The sequence below is a fragment of the Macaca thibetana genome, chromosome 20 (assembly GCF_024542745.1).
Source record: "Macaca thibetana thibetana isolate TM-01 chromosome 20, ASM2454274v1, whole genome shotgun sequence".
Classification (NCBI taxonomy): Eukaryota; Metazoa; Chordata; class Mammalia; order Primates; family Cercopithecidae; genus Macaca; species Macaca thibetana.
In genome coordinates this window covers 17,915,310-17,937,464 of record NC_065597.1, presented here as the reverse complement: position 1 = coordinate 17,937,464, position 22,155 = coordinate 17,915,310, and the positions used below count along the sequence as shown (strand labels likewise).

General features: G+C 46.7%; 2 protein-coding genes across 3 annotated transcripts in view; one reads left to right on the top strand and one right to left on the bottom strand.

The window, feature by feature from the left end:
• GABARAPL2 (GABA type A receptor associated protein like 2) overlaps positions 1–9,291 on the bottom strand; it is a 625,498-nt gene extending 616,207 nt beyond the window's left edge. Inside the window, exon 1 of the mRNA XM_050772826.1 lies at positions 9,288–9,291. The gene's annotated coding sequence lies outside the window, so the exon portion shown is untranslated. The remainder of the gene's footprint in view (positions 1–9,287) is intronic.
• WDR59 (WD repeat domain 59) overlaps positions 3,080–22,155 on the top strand; it is a 115,889-nt gene continuing 96,813 nt past the window's right edge. For both annotated transcript variants that reach the window (XM_050772681.1, XM_050772679.1), the window contains exon 1: positions 3,080–3,310. In XM_050772681.1, coding sequence (XP_050628638.1) covers positions 3,257–3,310 — 54 coding nt within the window. In that variant the 5' untranslated portion in view covers positions 3,080–3,256. The remainder of the gene's footprint in view (positions 3,311–22,155) is intronic.

The following is a 22,155-nucleotide window of genomic DNA, read 5'->3' as shown; positions in this document are numbered from 1 at the left end:
CCATGTAGTCCAGGCTGGTCTCCAACTCCTTGACTTAAACGATTCTCTCAAATAGCAGGTATGAGCAAACATGTCCAGCCTTTGTTCACACTCTTAATGGTGAGGTGTTTTTTTTGTTTTGTTTTGTTTTTGTTTTTGTTTTTCATAGTGTACCATATCAATATCTTAACATTATACTGAAAAGCTCAGATGTCGGGCCAGGCACGGTGGCTCAGGCCTGTAATCCTAGCACTTTGGGAGGCCGAGGTGGGCGGATCACGAGGTCAGGAGATTGAGACCATCCTGGCTAACACGGTGAAACCCCACCTCTACTAAAAATACAAAAAATTAGCCGGTTGTGGTGGCGGGCACCAGTAGTCCCAGCTATTCGGGAGGCTGAGGCAGGAGAATGGCATGAACCCGGGAGGCGAAGCTTGCAGTGAGCCGAGATAGCGCCACTGTACTCCAGCCTGGGCGACAGAGCAAGACTCCGTTTCAAAACAAACAAACAAAACACAAAGAAAAAGAAAAGCTCAGATGTCATGTTCTTCAGGATTTCAAGATGCCATTTTGGGTTGCCCATTCAGACTCTTCTCTCCTGCCATATTGCCTACAAGTCTATTATAATATACAAGTCATTCTGGCAAGCACATTCCTATTGTAGAATAACCAATTGTCCCAGTTTGCCTGGAAATTACAGGTTTCCTGGGATGCAAGGCGTTTTGGTGATGCAGTGCTAAAATATGAAAAGGGATCAGGCATGGTGGCTCACGTCTATAGTCCCAGCTACTCCAGAGGCTGAGGCTGGAGGGTCATTTGCTTGAAGTCACTAGTTTGAAACCACCCTGGGCAACACAGCAAGACCATCTCTACAAAAAGTAAAACAAACAAACAAACAAACAAACAAAAAAACATAGCTGGGCATAGTAACACATGCCTGTAGTCCCAGTTACTCGGGAGGCTGAGGCAGGAGGATTGCTTGGGCCCAGGAGTTGGAGGCTGTGGTGAGCTATACTTGCACCACTGCACTCCAGCCTCGGTGACAGAATGAGACCCTGTCTCCAAAAAAATAAAAATAAAACATGGAAAAGGTCCAGGCAACAAGTTAGTCACCCTAATTCAAGTCTGTCTTCCCCCTCACACCCAATACTCCAGGAGGGAAGAGACCGCACTTTCTCGTCTGTCTTCATACAGTGACTTGCGCATACAAATAGCGATAATATTAACAACAGCAACAGTTTTATTTTCTTTTTATTGATTTCCTGGCTTCTAGAACTGAATTGATAGTTCACAGTTGAGCATTTTCTACATCCCAGGCCCTGTTCTTAGTTCCTTATAACAACCGAAAGAGGTAAACCATTTTTCCCTTCTCTAGGGAAACTGAGACTAAACCAGTTAAATCAACATTCAAGAGCGTGGAGCTGAAGAGGAAACTTAATCACCACCCACCATGTTAGTACAGTGGTTCTCAAACTTTTTGATCTCGGAATCCCTTTACTGGGCTGTTAAAAATTACTGAAAACCCCAAAAACTTTTTTTTGACAAGGTCTTGCTCTGTCGCCCAGGCTGGAGTACAGTAATGTGATCCTAGCTTACTGCAGCCTCCTGTGCTCAAGCCATCCGTCCTCCTCAGCCTCCCAAAGTGCTGGGATTACAGGCACGAGCCACTGCCTCCGGCCCCCAAAAACTTTTATATGTAGTATATAGAATTTAAAAAATATATTTATTCATTATTTCATTTAAACATTAATTCACATGAATACCTTTTAAAATGAAAAAGAACCATATTTTCCAAAACAAAACAAAAAATTCTGGCAAATCTGTTTTAATGTTAGGCTTATTAGAAAACAGTGGCCGGGCGCGGTGGCTCACGCCTGTAATCCCAGCACTTTGGGAGGCCGAGACGGGTGGATCACGAGGTCAGGAGATCCAGACCATCCTGGCTCACACGGTGAAACCCCGTCTCTACTAAAAATACAAACAAATTAGCCAGGCGTAGTGGCGGCCGTTTGTAGTCCCAGCTACTCTGGAGGCTGAGCCAGGAGAATAGCGTGAACCCGGGAGGCGGAGCTTGCAGTGAGCGGAGATCGAGCCACTGCACTCCAGCCTGGGCGACTAAGCGAGACTACGTCTCAAAAAAAAGAAAAGAAGAAAAAAAAAAAAAATAGAGCTGGATTGCTGGAGGGGGTATAGCTCAGAGGTAGAGCATTGGATCAAGAAAACAGCTGGATTCTCACAATTAAATCTACCTTCATTGTTACGGGAGGCGCTGCTGTATTGTACGAAACAATAAATTGCACATTCAGACTTTTAAATATCTCCATGGGAATCGGGATAGGCATAAGGAAAAGAGATATATTCTGTTTGCACGAACGTTGATTTTTTTTTTTTCCCCCAGACGGAGTCTCGCTGTTGTCACCCAGGCTGGAGTACAATGGCGCGATCTCGGCTCACTGCAATCTCCGCCTCCCTGGTTCAAGCTATTCTCCTGCCCCAGCCTCCCGAGTAGCTGGGATTACAGGCGCCCGCCACCGCACCCGACTAATTTTTTTTTTTTTTTTTTTTTTTGAGACGAGTCTCACTCTGTTGCCCAGGCTGGAGTGCAGTGGCGTGATCTCGGCTCACTGCAACTTCCGCCCTCCGAGTTCAAGTGATTCTCCTGCCTCAGCCTCCCGAGTAGCTGGGATTACAGGTGCTTGCCACCGCGCCCGGCTATAATTTTTGTATTTTTAGTAGGACGTGGTTTCACCGTATTGGTTAGGCTGGTCTTGAACTCCTGACCTAGGCCTCCCAAAGGGCTGGGATTACAGGCGTCGCCCCGAACGTTGATTTTGATTTGTAGACTGGGGCTGAACGAATGCTGGGGACTCCAGCGAGGAGCTAGTGAGGACAACAGGAACCTCACCTCACCCAAACCCAAACCTGCGAGCCCTTCCCGGGTCACCCACGCTTGCTCGAGCTTGGACTACAACTCCCGGCAGAGCTCGCGGTAGGGGGAGTGCCCGCAACCGCGAGGAGCTTTGGTGACTCAAACCGAGTGACGGAAGTGAGCGGGGGCGTGCCTGTTTGTGGCAGGCGAAGTGCAGCAATTGGAGGAGCCAGGAAGAAGGGGCGGAGCCTGTGCTTGGGTCAACCAATGGCTTCCGTTCAGGAGCAACCGGGGTACGGGGCGTGTTGGGGCTGATTCTCCGGCTGTGTGGGGCGCACGGTCCCGGGATACTGGGAACGGCGGGGTGGGAGGGCGCCGTCCTGGGGCCGCGGTGGCCAGGCGGGAGAGATGGCGGCGCGATGGAGCAGCGAGAACGTGGTTGTAGAGTTTCGTGACTCCCAGGTGAGCTGGAGGCCGAGTGGAGCCGTCTGGGCATGCGTCCTCCTCTCTTCCCCTCCCCCACGCGGCTGCTTCCGTCCCGGGGGCTACGGGGAGACCCTCGGCCCCGAATTGAGGAGGTGGGCGGGCTGACTCGACCTCTTAGACCGGGCGGGAGAGGGAAGAAGACCATCGGGGGAAATCGGGGCGGGCACGGACGGAGTTTCGGGGCTCTCCACGCGGGTAGGGGAGTGGGGTCCGCCTTGGGACACTGAGGCAGAGACTGCGCACCGTGAGTGCTGAGGGGAGGCTTCCCATGATCAGGGTGCGGAGCGAGGGAGTGACGGCTTCCCGAGGCCCTTGGCCGCTTTTGGCGACTTCAGGCAAGTCGCGAGACTCCTTAGAGCTTCTGCTGCGTGGACTTTTAACCCTGTAGGGGTGAATTAGTTGAAACACTGTTTGCAAAGTGCCTGTTGCAGTGTCTACGGGATTAAGTGGGTCTTAATGCCATTAGAGTGGAAAATACCGTGTAGTGGATAGGAGCGACACTGCACGTGTTGCCTGAGTTCGAATCCCGCAGCCCCTACCCTGTCATTACTCCCTACAGGTTAGTTTTCTCACCTGTAGAAGGGAGATTGTCATACTTACAAGATTGGCCTAAAGATTTTATTTTTTAATTTTCTATTTTATTTTATTTGAGACAGGGTCTCGCTCTGTCACCCAGGCTTGAGTGCTGAGGCGCGAATCACTGCTCAGTTCAGCCTTGACCTCACATGCTCAAACTATCCTCCCACCACAGCCTCCCCAGTAGCTGGGACTGCAGGCGCACACCACCACTTCCGGCTAAATTTTTCATTTTTTTGTAGAGACGGGGTCTTCCTATGTTGTCCAGGCTGGTATGGAACTCCTGAACTCAAGCGACCCCCCTGCCTCAGCCTCCCAAAGTGTCGGGATTACAGGTGTCATCCACTGAGCACGGCCTCGAGTGAAGATTTTATGTGGTCGTATGTTTAGGATGTGTGACACAGTGAAGTGTGCTTGGTAACCCTCAATAAATGTTTGCACTTACTAGAGAGTTTTATCGTTTTTCTTTGCCATGTCTTCCATATGCCAGGCCTCCTTCGAGGCGCTTTATCTACATCTTTTTCTGATTCATACAATAATCATGCAAGGTAAGTAGGTGTTATTCCTTTTTTCCAGAAGTGGATCCCAGTGACTTGGCTAAGGCTTCCTATAATGTGGCCAATGCCATTGGGATTTGGATGCTGGATCTGACCCCAGGGCCCTGGTTTAGCTCATTAGACTGCTTTACTCATAGTGGGTAGCTCTGAACCTGTCATATACATCCCCTCTTCCCCAGTACCTAGGACAGTGTCTTGGTGATTCTCTTCTATTTTCAATTTATTTGAAATTGAAAGAGATTCTCTTTCAACTTATTTACCTTTTGTTTTGTTTTGTTTTTTTGAGACAGAGTCTCGCTCTATGACCCAGGCTGTAGTGTAGTGGCATGATCTTGGTTCACTGCAACCTCTGCCTCCCAGGTTCAGATGATTCTTGTGTCTCATCCTCCCGAGTAGCTGGGATTACAGGTGCGTGCCACCATGCCCGGCTAATTTTTGTATTTTTTGTAGAGATGGGCTTTCACTATGTTGGCCAGGCTGGTCTTGAACTCCTGGCCTCAAGTGATCTGCCTTCCTTGGCCTCCCAAAGTGCTGGGATTACAAGTGTGAGCCACTCCCCCTGGCCTATTTACTTATTTTTTGTAGAGACAGGGTCTCTCTGTATTGCCCAGGTTGGTCTTCAACTCCTGGCCTCAGGCAATCCTCCCACTTTGGCCTCCCAAAATGTTAGGATTACAGGTGTGAGCCACTGTGCCTGGCCATTCTCTTCATTTATTCAACTAATATTTGTCGAATACCTTCTGTGTGCCACACTTTTATTCACTCATTTATTCAACAAGGATTTACTGAGCTCCCATCAGGTATATACTGTGCCAGGCACAGGTGATTCATACTGAAGGAGATCTGGATTAGTACAAGTGGGTGGTGTGGTTTCTTCTTTCCAAAACCCCATCCTATCTTTTGCCAGAGGATGAGTGAGTGGAGGAGCTACCTACCAGTTTGCTCTGTGTTGCCCTCTGATCAGTAGCCTCCACTGAGAATTTGAGCAGTAGCATTTGGATTAAGGATCTCCAAGTACTGTCAGCACGGAGTCTCCATGAGTCCTGCTCTCCCTAGGGAGGCGCCAGACTCCTAGGGAAAAGGAACTGTATTCCTGTTTCCTTTCTTGTGAATTGCTTTCATTGGGGACTAGGATAAAATAGAATCGTGTATCATGCCTCTAAGCCTGCTAATTTGGAAGCTACTAATCTGCAAACCCTTTAATTCTCACAGAAACCCAGGTAGTCTCACCCCTGCCTCTTTATAGAGATGTAATTGAAGAAACCTGCAGAGAGAGTGCTGACACATATATTAGGATGCTATGAAGTTGTAGCAAATAATTAAATCTCAACAGCAGTTGTCATAGTAAGCGAACAAAGTAAATTGGGTAATTTTACTGGCTTATGGGAGTTTCTGTTTTTTTTTGGTTCTGATTTCTCTGTTTACAAGGTTTCCTCTTTATGTGAATTAGCATGGTTTTGTGGGTGATTCTGGTGATGACTGGAAGGGGCAGGAACCCATTTTATTAACTATTTTGTTAATGTAGAAAGAAAAAGTTAAAACCCTTCATAATGCCTTTCTGAATAGGAACAATAAACTTCTCAAAACACTCTACATCTTTTAAATAATAATTTTATTAAAAAATTTAAATTAAAATATAAAAATTTCTTTCATTTTGCATTTTTTTTAAAAATAGAAATAGGAGCCTCTGTATCTTGCCCAGGTGGTCTTGAACTCCTGGGTTCAAGCGATTCTCCTGCTGCAGCCTCCCAAAGTGCTGGGATTACAGGCCTGAGCCACCGTGCCTGGCCTAAAAAATATACATATATGGCCAGGCGTGGTGGCTCACACCTGTAATCCCACCACTTCGGGAGGTTGAGGTGGGCAGATCACCTGAGGTCAGGAGTTTCAGACCAGTCGGGCCAACATGGTGAAACCCCGTCTCTACTAAAGATACAAAAATTAGCCGGCCTTGGTGGTGCCCACCTATAATCCCAGCTACTTGGGAGGCTGAGGCAGGAGAATTGCTTGAACCTGGGAGGCAGAGGTTGCAGTAAGCCAAAATTTCACCACTGTACTGGGACCGTAGGCACCTGCCACCACGCCAAGCTAATTTTTCATATTTTTTAGTAGAGATGGGGTTTCACCGTGCCAGCCAGGATGGTCTCCATATCCTGACCCCGCGATCCACCTGCCTCGGCCTTCCAAAGTGTTGGGATTACAGGCGTGAGCCACCGCGCCCGGCCAGCCTCAACCTTATGGTATCAAGTGATCTTCCCACCTCAGTTTCCTGAGTAGCTGTGAATACAGGTGCACACCACCAGGCCCTGCAATTTTTTGTTTGTTTTTCTGTAGAGATGGGGCTTTACCTTGTTGCTCAGGCTGGTCTCAGACGCCTGAGCTCAAGTGATCCTCCCACTTTGGCCTAAAAATGTGTATTTTTTTTATTTTTGAGATGGAGTCTCACTCTGTTGCCCAGGCTGGAATGCAGTGGTGTGATCTCGGCTTGCTGCCATCTCTGCTTCCTGAGTTCAAGTGCTTCTCCTGCCTCCTGAGTAGCTGGGATTACAGGTGTGCCCCACCACACCTGGCTAATTTTTATATTTTTAGTAGAGATGGAGTTTCGCCATGTTGACCAGGCTGGTCTCGAACTGGTCTCGAACTCCTTACCTGAAGTGATCTGCCTGCCTCAGCCTCCCAAAGTGCTGCATTACAGATGTGAGCCATTGCGCCTGGTCTGAAAATAATTTTTTAAAATTAAAACTTTTAGATTTTTTGGCTGGGCGTGGGCTCATGCCTGTAATGCTAGCACTTTGGGAGGCCAACACAGGTGGATCACCTGAGGTCAGGAGTTTGAGACCAGCCTGGCCAACATGGTGAAACCCCGTCTCTACTAAAAATACAAAAATTAGCCAGGCATGGTGGCGGGTGCCTGTAATTCCAGCTACTTGGGAGGCTGAGGCAGGAGAATCGCTTGAACCTGGGAGGCGGAGGTTGCAGCGAGCTGAGATCGCACCATTGCACTCCAGCCTGGGCAACAAGGGCGAAACTCTGTCTCAAAAAAAAAAAAAGAGAAGACTTTTAGATTTTTCTTTCTTTTTTTTTTTTTTTTTTTTGAGACGGGGTCTCGCTGTGTCTCCCAGGCTGGAGTGCAGTGGCGTGATCTCGGCTCACTGCAAGCTCCGCCTCCCGGGTTCACGCCATTCTCCCGCCTCAGCCTCCCAAGTAGCTGAGACTACAGGCGCCCGCCACCACGCCCGGCTAGTTTTTTGTATTTTTAGTAGAGACGGGGTTTCACCATGTTAGCCAGGATAGTCTCGATCTCCTGACCTCGTGATCCACCCGCCTCGGCCTCCCAAAGTGCTGGGATTACAGGCTTGAGCCACCGCGCCGGGCAGACTTTTAGATTTTTCAAAGGAAAACCCCAGTCTGAAGTGTGAAAGTGTTTTTTATAGATTATAAAAGTGCCATTTACTTTATAAAACAATGCTTTGGGATATTCCTGTCACTAATTAATAATGAAGAGCCTGTGCTGCTTGGCAACTACTGTGAAGTGGTTCCTGGCATCAATGAGTGTTAACACCATACGAAAACTTAGGCCGGGCGTGGTGGCTCATGCCTGTAATCCCACCATTTTGGGAGGCCAAGGCAGGCGGATCACCTGAGGTCAGGAGTCGAGACCATCCTGGCTATCGTGGTGAAGGCCTGTTTCTACTAAAAATACAAAAAAAATTAAGCGGGCGTGGTGGCGCATGCCTGTCATCCCAGATACTCGGGAGGCTGAGGGAGGAGAATTGCTTGAGCCCGGGAGGCGGAGGTTGCAGTGAGCTGAGATCACGGCATTGCTCTCCAGCTTGGGTGACAAGGGTGAAGCTCTGTCTCAAAAAAAAAAAAAAAAAAAAAAAGCCAGGTGTGGTGGCTCACACCTGTAATCCCAGCACTTTGGGAGGCCGAGACAGGCGGATCACGAGGTCAGGAGTTCGAGACCAGCCTGGCCAATATGGTGAAACCCCATCTCTACTAAAATAACAAAAATTAGCCAGGTGTGGTGGTGGGTGCCTGTAATCCTAGCTACTCAGGAGGCTGAGGCAGAGGAATTGCTTGAAGCTGGGAGGCGGAGGTTGCAGTGAGCCGAGATTGTGCCACGCACTTCAGCCTGGGCGACAAGAGCAAGACTCTGTCTCCAAAAAACAAAAAAAAAACACGCACACACACACAAATACACAACTAAGAGGTAATCTTCTAGAGCAATACTGTTTTGTAGAACTTCTAGTGATGATGGAAATGGGGCTAATGTGTGACAGATGTATTTTCAATTTTATGACATTTTAATTGCCATTTAAACAGTCACCGTGGCTAGTGGCTATGATATTGGAAAGTACAGTTCGGAGTACTGAGAAGTGTGGAGATTAGTTTTCACTCTCAAGGAAAGGTAAGATGCTGGAATGTGCAATTACAAGGCTAACGTAATGATATGTACAAAAGCGCTATGGTGGATGGCTCCTGTGTTGAAGAGAAGAACCGCAGACGCACGGCAGCTGCCTACTTCGTGTCTCCACTTCAGGGTCTGCGAGAAAATCGAGCTCTGTATGTCCAAAGCAGCTGAACATACTTGGAGAAAACTCTTCCCGCACGCTAGCATTTCCCTCTTCCATTTTATCTTCCATATAGCCAGAGTGACTTTTTTTTTTTTTTTTTTAAATCCAGGTTTATGCAGGTATAGTTGTAGAGGCTGTTGGGTTTTGATAAATGGATGTAGTCATGTAACCACTGCCGTAATCATGATGTAGAATGTTTCCATCACTCCAAAGAGTTCCTTGGTCCCTCTGTGTACTCAGTCTCCCCCCCTTATCTCTGGCAGCTGCTGGTAGGATTTCTGTAACAAATGGAATCATGTGATATGATGTGTAGCCTTTTGAATCTGGCTCTCATTTTTGTTTTGTTTTGTTTTTTTGAAGGGACAGAATCTTCCTCAGTTGCCCAGGCTGTAGTGCAGTTGCACAGTCCTTGCTCAGTGCAGCCTTCAGCTCCTGGGCTCAAGTGTCCTCCCATCTCAGCCTCCTGAATAACTGGGAAGACAGGCATGTGCCACCAGGCCTAGCTCTTTTTTTTTTTTTTTTTTGAGACGGAGTCTCGCTCTGTCGCCAGGCTGGAGTGCAGTGGCATGATCTTGGCTCACTGCAACCTCTGCCTCCTGGGTTCAAGCGATTCTCTGCCTCAGCCTCCCTAGTAGCTGGAATTACAGGTGCCCACCACCATACCCGGCTAATGTTTGTATTTTTAGTACAGACGGGATTTCACCGTCTTTTCCAGGCTGGTCTTGAACTCCTGACCTTGTGATCTATCCACTTTAGCCTCCCAAAGTGCTGGGATTACAGGCGTGAGCCACTGTGCCTGGCCAGGCCTGGCTAATTTTTAGAAAATTTTTATGGAGGTGGGAGCTGGCTCCTGATGCCCAGGCTGGTCTTGAACTCCTGACCTCACACAACCCTCCCACCTTGGCCTCCCAAAGTTTTGAGATTACAAGCATGAGCCACCACCCGACCTGGCTTCTTTTGCTTAGCCTAGTGCTTTTGAGATTCATTCTTGTTGTTGAACCTATCAGATAGTCCATTCCTTCTCCTTGCTGAGTAGTGTTCCAGTGTATAGATAGACTGCAATTTGTGTATTCATTCACTTGTTTATGGGCATTTAGTTTTTTTCCAGTTTTTAGTGACTGAAGAAAGCTGCTATAAGTAGCTGTAAGTATCAAGGCCAATTTTTTAAACATACATTTTCATATCCCCCTCAAAAAAGATCCTTCAGTGGCATTCTATTGCACTGAGAATAAAATATAAATTCCTTATTTTGGACTATTTTGTGTCCTGGTCTTTGCATGCTTCTCAGATTATTTCTTGTATCACATTGCTCCTATTTATTTCACTTTTCTTCTACCACAGTATAAGCTGTGGGAGGATGGAGACCTTGTATTTTTGGCTCCTGTGTCCCCGCTGCCTAGAATAGTACTTAGGATGGAGCAGGTGCTCAACAAATATTTGTTGAATGAATAAATTTTAAAAACCAATGATGTCGGCTGTTCATGGTGGCTCACACCTGTAACCCCAGCACTTTGGGAGGCCGAGGCCAGTGGATCACCTGAGATCAGGAGTTCAAGACCAGCCTGGCCAACATGGTGAAACTGTGTCTCTACTAAAAATACAAAAAATTTGCCGGGTGTGGTGGTGGTCACCTGTAGTCCCAGTTACTTGGGAGGCTGAGGCAAGAGAGTCGCTTGAACCCAGGAGGCAGAGGTTGCAGTAAGCTGAGATTGTGCCACTGCACTCCAGCCTGGGTGACAGAGAGAGACTGTCTCCAAAAAAAAAAAAAAATTATGATTATGTCAACCAAGAATTCTAGCAGGAATTAGGAAAAAGTATTTAGGTGTCTCCAGTTTTTTTTTTTTTTTTTTTGAGACAGAGTTTCATTCTTGTCGCCCAGGCTGGAGTGCAGTGGCTCCATCTCGGCTCACCGCAACCTCTGCCTCCTGGGTTCAAGCGATTCTCCTGCCTCAGCCTCCTGAGTAGCTGGGATTACAGGTGCGTGCCATCACACCCAGCTAATTTTTTGTATTTTTAGTAGAGACTGGGTTTTGCCATGTTGGGCAGGCTGGTCTGGAACTCCTGACCTCAGGTGATCCACCTCCCTCGGCCTCCCAAAGTGCTGGGTTTACAGGTGTGAGCCATTGCGCCTGGCTTTCCTTGTTTTTGATGACTTTGACAGTTTTAAGGAGTACCAGTCAGGTGTTTTGTAGAATGTTCCTCAGTTGGGGTTTGTCTGATGTTTTCCCATGAGTAGATCAAGATTATAGATTTTGGGATGAAGACCCTGGAGATAAAGTGCCCAGTCTTACCACACCATGTCAGGGGTTATGAATATGACATGTCACATGTTGAGCACCTGGCCGAGGTAGTGTTTGTCAGGTTTCTGTACTGTAACAGACTCTTTTTGCCCTTTTTCTGTCTTTGGAAGACAGTCTCCAAATGTAGCCCATACTTGAAGAGTGGGGAGGTAATCTCTCTGATTTATTTACTTATTCAGTCATTGTTTATATCAGTATGAACTTACAGAAATTTATTTTATACTTCGTATTATAATCCGGTATAACTTAATTTTGTTACTGAAATTGTTTCAGCTTTTACCATCAGGAGCTTTTTCAGTTGGCTCTTGTATTCCTTTGACACCTTCATCATTGTCGTTTTGTTTAGTTTTTACTTTCTGGCACTGTACGATGCTCAACTTTGATCTTATATATTTCCTGCCCCAGTCCTAAAAGCCGCTTCTCTAAGGAGCCCTGGTTCCTTTTATTGGGGAATATTAGAAATCAAGGCCGGCGCGGTGGTTTACGACTGTAATCCCAGCTGCTCGGGAGGCTGAGGCAGGAGAATCGCTCGAACCAGGGAGGTGGAGGTTGCAGTGAGCCGAGATCATGCTACTGCACTCCAGCCTGGGCGACAGATCGAGACTCTGTCTCCGTAAAAAACAACAAAAACGGCCGGGCGCGGTGGCTCAAGCCTGTAATCCCAGCACTTTGGGAGGCTGAGACGGGCGGATCACGAGGTCAGGAGATCGAGACCATCCTGGCTAACATGGTGAAACCCCGTCTCTACTAAAAAAATACAAAAAACTAGCCGGGCGAGGTGGCGGGCGCCTGTAGTCCCAGCTACTCGGGAGGCTGAGGCAGGAGAATGGTGTGAACCCGGGAGGCGGAGCTTGCAGTGAGCTGAGATCCGGCCACTGTACTCCAGCCTGGGCGACAGAGCGAGACTCCGTCTCAAAAAAAAAAACAAAAACAAAAACAAAAAGTAGTGTAAAGTAGTATTCCATTGTATGAATGTGCCCCAATTGATTTGTCCCTCTTATTAAACATTTGGGTTATTTTCTATTTTAAATCGTAGGTGATGATTGTATGAACATGGTATTTATATAGGAGTACAATTGCTGGGTGATGAGATGTGTATACTTTTTGTTTGTTTTTTTTTTTGAGACAGAGTTTTGCTCTGTTGCCGCAGCTGGAGTGCAGTGGCCTGATCTCAGCTCACTGCAACCTCCATTCTCAGGTTCAAGCAATTCTTCTGCCTCAGCCTCCCAAGTAGCTGGGACTACAGGCATGTGCCACCATGCCTGGCTAATTTTTTGTATTGTTGGTAGAGATGAGATTTTAGTAGAGATGGGGTTTTGCCATGTCGCCCAGGCTAGTCACAAACTCCTAAGCTCATGCAATCCCCCCACCTCAGCCTCCCTAAGTGCTAGGATTACAGGCCTGAGCCACCGCGCCCAGCCAGGATGTGTATATTCTTTAGCCTTATCAAAAAATGTAAAGTTGTTTTCCAAAGTGGTTGAAATTTTATACTCCCAGCAGGAATGCTTGAAGAGTTCCCGTTGGTCTGTATCCTCACCAACACTTGGTATTATCCGACTTTACATTTCTTATCTTCTCATCAGATGTTTATTCAGAGTCTACTGTTATGTTAGGCACGATAAATAAAGCAGTAAACAAAACAGAATTTCTTGCCCACATCAAACTCTTGTTCTTATATTGTACTGATTTTTCACGTATCTGGTAAATGGCCTGTCATTTTTTTAGTTTAATTTGTATTTCCCTGATTACTGATGAAGGTGAATTTTTATTTTATTTTATTTTAAGACACAGTCTTGCTCTGTCACCCAGGCTGGAGTACAAGTGATTCTTCCACGTCAGCCTCCCAAGTAGCTGGGATTACAGGCGCATACCACCATGCCCGGCTAATTTTTTGTATTTTTAGTAGAGATGGACTTTGAGCATGTTGGCCAGGCTGGTCTCAAAACTCCTGACTTGAAGTGATCCACCTGTCTCTTCTCCCAAAGTGCTGGGATTACAGGCGTGAGTCACTGTGCCCAAGGGAATATTTTTTATATGTATAATTGGCAATTTTTTTTTCCTTTGAGACAGAGTATCACTGTGTCCCCCAGCCTGGAGTGCAGTGGCACGATCTCGGCTCACTGCAACCTCTGCCTCTCAGGTTCAAGCATTTCTCATGTCTCAGCCTGTGAAGTAGCTGGGATTACAGGCACATGCCACCACATCCAGACAATTTGTGTTTCTTCTATGAAATACCTGTTTATGTCTTGTGCCCTTTTAAAAATATCATTGTCTCTTTTTTTTTTTTTTACCTTGAGACGGAGTCTCGCTCTGTGGCCCAGGCTGGAGTGCAGTTGCGCGATCTCGGCTCACTGCAAGCTCTGCCTCCTGGGTTCACGCCATTCTCCTGCCTCAGCCTCCCGAGTAGCTGGGACTACAGGTGCCCGCCCCCACGCCCGGCTAATTTTTTTTTTGTGTTTTTAGTAGAGACGGGGTTTCACCATGTTAGTCAGGATGGTCTGGATCTCCTGACCTGGTGATCCGCCCGCCTCGGCCTCCCAGAGTGCTGGGATTACAGGTGTGAGCCACCGCGCCTAGCTGCATTGTTTCTTTCTTCCTTTTTTTTTTTTTTTTTTTTTTTTTTTTTGAGGCGGAGTCTCGCTCTGTCGCCCAGGCTGGAGTGCAGTGGACAGATCTCAGCTCACTGCAAGCTCCGCCTCCCGGGTTCGGGCCATTCTCCTGACTCAGCCTCCCGAGTAGCTGGGACTACAGGCGCCCGCTGCCTCGCCCGGCTAGATTTTTTTGTATTTTTTAGTAGAGACGGGGTTTCACCGTATTAGCCAGGATGGTCTCGATCTCCTGACTTTGTGATCCGCCCGTCTCGGCCTCCCAAAGTGCTGGGATTATAGGCTTGGGCCACTGCGCCCGGCCTGTTTCTTTCTTATAGATTAACAAGAGTGTAAACATTTTTCTGGATTCTAGTTCTGTATGGTTATATGTGTTGTAAATCCGTTCTCCGAGGTCGTAGCTTGCCTTTTCATTCTTTTTATGGTATTTAAAAATTTTTTTAAATTTAAATTCTTTTCTTTTTTGAGATGCGGTCTCGCTGTTACTTGTGGCTGGAGTGCCTATTCACAGGCACAGTCATAGTACAGTGCCTCCTTGAACTCCTGGTCTCAAATGATCCTGCTTCAGCCTCCCAAGTAACTGGGTCTATATATGTGAGCTACCGCTCCCAGCTATGTGCTGTCTTTTTTTTTTTTTTGAGACGGAGTCTCGCTCTGTCGCCCAGGCTGGAGTGCAGTGGCCGGATCTCAGCTCACTGCAAGCTCCGCCTCCCGGGTTTACGCCATTCTCCTGCCTCAGCCTCCTCAGTAGCTGGGACTGCAGGCGCCCGCCACCTCGCCCGGCTAGTTTTTTTGTATTTTTTTAGTAGAGAAGGGGTTTCACCGTGTTAGCCAGGATGGGATGTGCTGTCTTTTGATGAACAGAACTTTACTTTTAATGCAGTTAAATTTATGGATTGTACTTTTTCAGTCTTGTTGTTGTTGTTTTTGTTTTGAGACAGGGTCTCACATTGTTGCCCAGGCTGGAGTGCCATGATCTTGAATCACTGCAACCTCTGCCTCCTGGGCTCAAGTGATCCTCCTGCCTTAGCCTCTTAAGTAGTTGGGACTACAGGCACACACCACCACACTGGGCTAATGTTTGTATTTTTTGTAGAGACAAGGTTTTGCCACATTGGCCAGGCTGGTCTCGAAATCCTGGGCTCAAATGATCCACCCACCATGGCCTCCCAAATTCTTTTTCATTCTTCTTAAGAAAAATGTTTGGGTCGGGCTTGGTGGCTCACATCTGTTATCCCAGCACTTTGGGAGGCCGAGGTGGGCAGATCATGAGGTCAGAAGATCGAGACCATCCTGGCTAACACTCTCTACTAAAAATACAAAAAATTAGCCAGGTGTGGTGGTGGGCACATGTAGTCGCAGCTACTCAGGAGGCTGAGGCAGGAGAATTGCTTGAACCCAAAAGGCAGAGGTTCAGTGAGCTGAGATTGTGCCATTGCACTCCAGCCTGAGTGACGGGGTGAGGCTACGTCTCAAAAGAAAAAAAAGAAAAGAAAAAAAGAAAAACGTTCATATCCTAGGTTCATAAAGATAGTCCCCAGTATTTTCTGTTACCTTGAAATTGAAAATGAATCATCTCAGCAGAAAGTATACTTTTCTGCTGACCTAATAATGGTTGGTGATTTATTAGTCTCAGTATTACAACAGCGTTTCCACAAGCATAAAGATTGAGGACTGGGTTTTACTCTAATAAAAACTAAAATAAAAAAACACAGCTCAAGAAATTCTTTGGCTAGGAGCAAAATTATAAATAATTAATAATCCATATGTTTTTCTGGAGCAATCCAACTTTGGTTCCTGCTTTTCTAGTTTCATACAATGTTCATTTTGAAAAACTATAGAGATGGAGGGGCAGAGTAGGACTTTCTGGTGTGACTATTAATATGTATACTTTGAATTATTTTTTCTTTATTAAAAAATTTATATATATGTATTTTAAAATCGAGATGGGGTCTCACTGTGTTACCCAGGCTGGTCTCAAACTCCTGAGCTTAAGTGATCCTCCCACCTCAGCCTCCCAAAGTGCTGTGATCACAGGCGTGAGCCACTGCACCGTGCCTATTTTTTTTTTCTAGAAAACTTAATATCAAGATGTGGTGATGAATGGGAGGAGAGAATAGCAAAGAGATTAAGGATTTGATGCCAGACTGTGTTAAGATTTAGGTTATGCCACCTGTCTTCCATGTGATCTTGGGCAAGTTACTTCCTTTCTAAGCTTCAGTTTTTCTTTTACATTTTTTTTTCTTTTTTTACTTTTATTTTTTTTTGAGACGGAGTTTCACTCTTGTTGCCCAGGCTGGAGTGCAGTGGCATGATCTCAGCTCAGTGCAACCTCTGCCTCCCGGGTTCTAGCAGTTCTCCTGCCTCAGCCTCCCAGGTAACTGGGATTACGCCCGCCACCACATCTGGCTAATTTTTTGTATTTTTAGTACAGACGGGGTTTCACCATGTTGGCCAGGCTAGTCTTGAACTCCTGACCTCAGGTGATCCACCCTCCTCGACCTCCCAAAGTGCTGGAATTACAGGCGTGAGCCACTGCGCCCAGCCCTGTGTTTTTAGTTTTTATTTTTGTTTTTTTTTTTTTTTTAGTCAGAGTCTTGCTCCATCTCCTAGGCTGGAGTGCAGTGGTACGATCATGGCTCGCTGCATCCTCCACCTCCTGGGTTGAAGCAATTCTCCTGAGTAGCTGGGATTACAGGTGGGTGCTGCCACGCCTGGCTAATTTTTGTATTTTTAGTAAAGACGGGGTATCACCATGTTGGCCAGGCTGGTGTTGAACTCCTAACCTCAGGTGATCCACCCACCTTGGCGTCCCAAAGTGCTGGGATTACAGGTGTGAGACTCAGCGCCTGACTGAGTTTCTTTGTTCATAAAACAAGGATAATAGTGCCTCCTTGTGTTGGGGGTTCCCCAGGCCACGCCAGGCTCAGTGACTTGCAAGGAGGATTCACGGTCGTATTTGCAGTTATGACATATTACAGCAGAAGGACACAATGCAGAATCAAAGGGAAAAGGCAAATGGCATGAGGTGAGAAGGAAACCAGGCCGAAGCTTCCCAGAGTCCGCTCACTGTAGAGGCACACAGGATATGCTTAATTCCTCCCGCATGTAACTGGAACAATGTGTGAGAGACGTTCTGTACCAAGGAAGTTCACTAGGGACTCAGTACCCACAGTTTCTATTTGGGGCTGGTCATGTTGGCACCCTCTGCCTTAACCGGTACCAGAATTCCAGACCTTCCGAAGGAAAGCAGGCACTCAGTGTAAACCGCATCGTTTGTACATGCAGTTGAAGCACAGGGAGCCTCTCTTACCAGTTAAGGAGCAGTGGAACGCTCCCAAAATCCAAGTTCTAGATACCAGCCAAGAGCCACCCTTGCAAGCAGGCCTTGCAAGGGTAGTAGCCTCAGGCCTGCCGTGCCAACTCTTTTCTGCACACTACCTTGTGGACTGGCTGTGAGGATTAAATGACAGTATCAGTGTGGAGCACCTAGCAGAGTGGTCAGTATATGTTAAGTGGTTGATAAATGTGAATTACTATCATTATTAAATTAGAAAACTGGCCTAAGGAAGCAAGACGCTTGGCTTGACAGAATAGCCCTCTCACCTGCCCTGTCATTTTGCAGATGAGGAGCGTGAGCCCCAGAAAGATTAGGTGATGTACCTAGTAGTACCTAGTGCTTGCCATTTTAGTTTGTGGGAAAGTGAGAATGTTCCCATTTAATTAAATTTCATTAGTCAATTAATTTTTTTCTTTTTTTTTGAGACGGAGTCTTGCTTTTGTCCCAGGTTGGAGTGCAGTGGCACGATCTCGGCTCACTGCAAGCTCCACCTCCTGGGTTTAAGCAATTCTCCTGCCTCAGCTTCCTCAGTAGCTGGGATTACAGGCATGCACCACCACACCTGGCTAATTTTTTGTGTTTTTAGTGGAAATGGGGTTTCTCCATGTTGGTCAGGCTCGTCTCCAACTCCTGAGCTCAGATTCAGGTGATCCGCCTACCTCAGCCTCCCAAAGTGCTGGGATTTACAGGTGTGAGCCACGGTGCCCGGCCAATATCTAATTTAAATAGAAATTGGATCTTATCCTCTGAAAGGGTCAGACCCTTTTAATAATCAATTGTTTTTAGTTTGTAGCTTTAGTCTGTAAAACCCTTTTTTTTTTTTTTTTTTTTGAGACAAAGTCTTGCTCTGTCACCCAGACAGGAATGCAGTGGCTCCATCTCGGCTCACTGCAAGCTCCATCTCCCAGGTTCAAGTGAATCTTGTGCCTCAGCCTCCTGCGTAGTTGGGATTACAGGTGTGTGCCACCACAGCTGGCTAATTTTTGTATTTTTAGTAGCCATGTTGGCCAGGCTGGTCTCAAACTCCTGACCTCAAGTGATCTACCTGTCTCGGCCTCCCAAAGTGCTGGGATTACAGGCGTGAACCACCATGTCCGGCCTAGATGTGAGTTTTAATCGAGTTCTCTCTGCAAAGCCCATGTACATCCTTCCTGCTGCACTAGGCTGTCTCCATTTTATGTCTAGAGGAAGGGCAGAATTTTTCTTCTTTTTGATAAATTGTGGTCTCTTGCTTTGGGTTGCTGAAACCAAATGCTTCAGAACACAGCTGCCTTTGGAAGTTGGCTCACCAAGAAATTTTTTAAACAAGGACAGCAGCAATTTGTGTATGTAGTCTAATAGAGTCTCATGGGATTGGTTTCCTTCATTAGCCATCAGTTAGCTTGACTTTTCCAAATTGTTAATTTTATTTTCTCCAAGAGAATAAGTATCAAATATCACCATCAATTTTCGTTTCATAAAGGGCATGTAATTCCTAAAGTGTTAAGTGTGCCAAAAGTCACCATCCTTCTTGCAGTTGTAGGAACAAAGGCTCCTAAGAAGAACTTCATTCTCTTCTGTATAAAGATGCCTGTTTTGATAGAGAGCAGTCCTGGATAATAAGTTTGTTTTCCTACAGTTGAAGAGGACTTTTCAGTATGGAAAAGCAAGAGTTTGGCTGTGTATGGTGGCACATGCCCATAACCCCAGCCATTTGGGAGGCTGAGGCCGAGGCAGGAAGATTGCTTGAGCCCAGGAGTTCAACACCAGCCTGGGCAACATAGTGACTCCCCATCTCTACACAAAATTGTAAAATTAGCCAGGTGCAGTGGTGTGCACCTGTAGTCCCAGTTACTTGGGAGGCTGAGGCAGGGGAATCACTTGAGCCCAGAGGTTTGGGGTTACAGTGAGTGCCACTGCACCCCAGCCTGGGTGACAGAGTAAGACTCTCTCTGAGAGAGAGGCTGGGCCCAGTGGCTCACACCTGTAATCCCTGCACTTTGGGAGGCCCAGGCAGGTGGATCACTTGAGGTCAGGAGTTCAAGACCAGCCTGGCCAACATGGTGAAACCCCACCTCTACTAAAAATACAAAAAACATTAGCCAGGCACGGTGGCAGGTGCCTGTAATCCCAGCTACTCAGGAGGCTGAGGCAGGAGAACTGCTTGAACGCAGGAGGTGGAGGTTGTAGTGAGCCAAGATCGCAGCACTGCACTCCAGCCTGGGCGACAGAGCAAAGCTCCATCTCAGAAAAATAAAAGAGAAAGAGAAAAAAGAAAAAGGAAGGAAGGAAGGCAGGAAGGAAGAAAGGAAAGGACAGGAAAGGAAAGGAGGAAGGAAGGAAGGAAGAGTGATGAAAATTTTATAGTATGAAGTGTATGGGTAAGGTACACAAGTCTTTTTTTTTCTCTTTTTTTGGGACCCCTGTCAGAAACTAAATTTTGTTCATCACATTATTCTAATAGAAATGTCTCACACGGCAGGCTGTGAGCTATTGAAGTTCATTATCCTAGGAGGTATTAACGAAACAAATGAACTTTAAAAGTTCAGATAAACTCATGGGTGATAAATTATTAAGGGGAATCATCAAGAGAAACTACCAAAAATATTCTCAGAGACGTCAAGGAACACCTTGGCACATTGTGAGCTGGAAGGACCCTGATTTTGACCTGGTTCTGACCTACCATCTTTTTTTTGGCTTTTTTTTTGAGACAGGGTCTTGCTTTGTCATTCAGCCAGGAGTGCAGTGGTGTGAACATGGCTCACTGCAGCCTTACCCTCTTGGGCTTAAGCGATCCTTCCCCTCAGCCCCCCAAGTAGCTGGGACTACAAGTGAGCGACACCCTTCCTGGCTAATGTTGTTGTTGTTTGTTTTTTTTTTTTGAGACGGAGTCTCGCTCTGTCACCCAGGCTTGAGTACAGTGGCGTAATCTCTGCTCACTGCATGCTCCACCTCCTGGGTTCACGCCGTTCTCCTGTCTCAGTCTCCCAAGTAGCCAGGCGCCCGCCACCACGCCTGGCTAATTTTTGTATTTTTAGTAGAGACGGTGTTTCACTTTGTTAGCCAGGATGGTCTCGATCTCCTGACCTCGTGATCTGCCCGCCTCGACCTCCCAAAGTGCTAGGATTACAGGTGTGAGCCACCACGCCCAGCCTTATTTTTTTTTAAGTGATGTGGTTTCACCATGTTGTCCAGGCTGGTCTCGAACTCCTGGGCTCCAAGCGATCCTCCTGCCTTGGCTTCCCAAAGTCCTGGGATTATAGGTGTGTACCACAACGCCCAGTCGCAACCATCTTTCATACTACAGATTTTTACAGAGCACCTCTGTGTGCAAAGCACCTTGCTGGGTGCTCTGGGAGAAATGAAACAGACTGTGCTCAGCAGGGGCTCATCAGCTAGTAGGAGAAGAAAAATGTGTATGGCAATAACTAAACACAAAGAAGTTTTGGCAAGTTCTGTGACAGAGGGGCAGAGAAAGTGCTTTTGGAAAAGGTGGAACCTTCTTAGAGGTCCCTGGGAGAGCTTCTTAGAGGAGGTATATCTTGGGACTTAGAATAGAATTAAGTGAAATGACAAATCTGTAGGTATCACATTGCCTGCCTTTTAGTTATACTACAAGTCTGTGGTAACTCAAACAGCGTGGTACTGCTATAAAACTAGACATATAGATCAATGGAACAGAATAAAGAACATAGAAATAAAGCTACATGCCTACAACCACCTGATATTTGACAAAGTCGACAAAAATTAACAATGGGGAAAGGAGTTCTAGACCAGCCAGGGCAACATGGTGAAATCCCATCTCTACCAAAAATACAAAAAACTAACTGGGTGTGGCATGCACTGGTGGTCCCAGCTATTTGGGAGGCTGAGGTGAGAGGATCACTTGAACCCAGGAGGCGGAGGTTGCAGTGAGCTGAGACTGAGCCATTGCACTCCAGCCTGGGCAAAAAATTGAGACCCTGTCTCAAGCAAACCCCCCAAAACCCCACAAAAATTAGTTGGGGATGGTGCTGTACACTCGGGAAGTATCATTTGAATCCGGGAGCTTGAGGCTGCAGTGAGCTGAGATCATGCCGTTGTACTCCAGCCTGTGTGACAGAGTCTCACGTATACACACAAAAGTTTATTGCAAATTGGCAATTTGTGTGTCTTTATTTGGTACAAAATTATGGTATGATTTATGAATATAATGTAGGGTAACCAGGCAAATTAACATATTTAGGAGCAACTACTTTTAAACATTTTGATATGCTTTCTTCAGTGTTTTTCTTTCTTTTTTTTTTTTTGAGACCAACTCTCACTCTGTCTCCCAGGCTGGAGTGCAGTGGTATGAATTTAGCTCACTGTAACCTCTGCCTCCTGCGTTCATGGGATTCTTCTGCCTCTGCCTCCCGAGTAGCTAGGATTACAGGTATGTCACCACACCCAGCTAATTTTTGTATTTTTAGTAGAGACAGGGTTTCACCATGTTGGCCAGGCTGGTGTTGAACTGACCTCAAGTGATCCACCTGCCTCGGCCTCCTAAAGTGCTGGGATTACAGGTGTGAGCCACCATGCCTGGCCTCTTTAGTGTTTTTCTTAAACATATATGTATAGGACCAGGCGTGGTGGTGCACGCCTGTAATCACAGCACTTTGGGAGGCCGAGGCGGCGATCACCTTAGGTCAGGAGTTCGAGACCAGCCTGGGAAACATGGTGAAACCCTGTCTCTACTAAAAATACAAAATGAACCGGGTGTGGTGTCACATGCCTGTAATCGCAGCTACTTGGGAGTCTGAGGCAGGAGAATCTCTTGAACCCGGGAGGTGGAGGTTGCAGTGAGCTGAGATAACGCCGTTGCCCTCCAGCCTGGGCAACAAGAGCGAAACTCCGTCTCAAAAAAC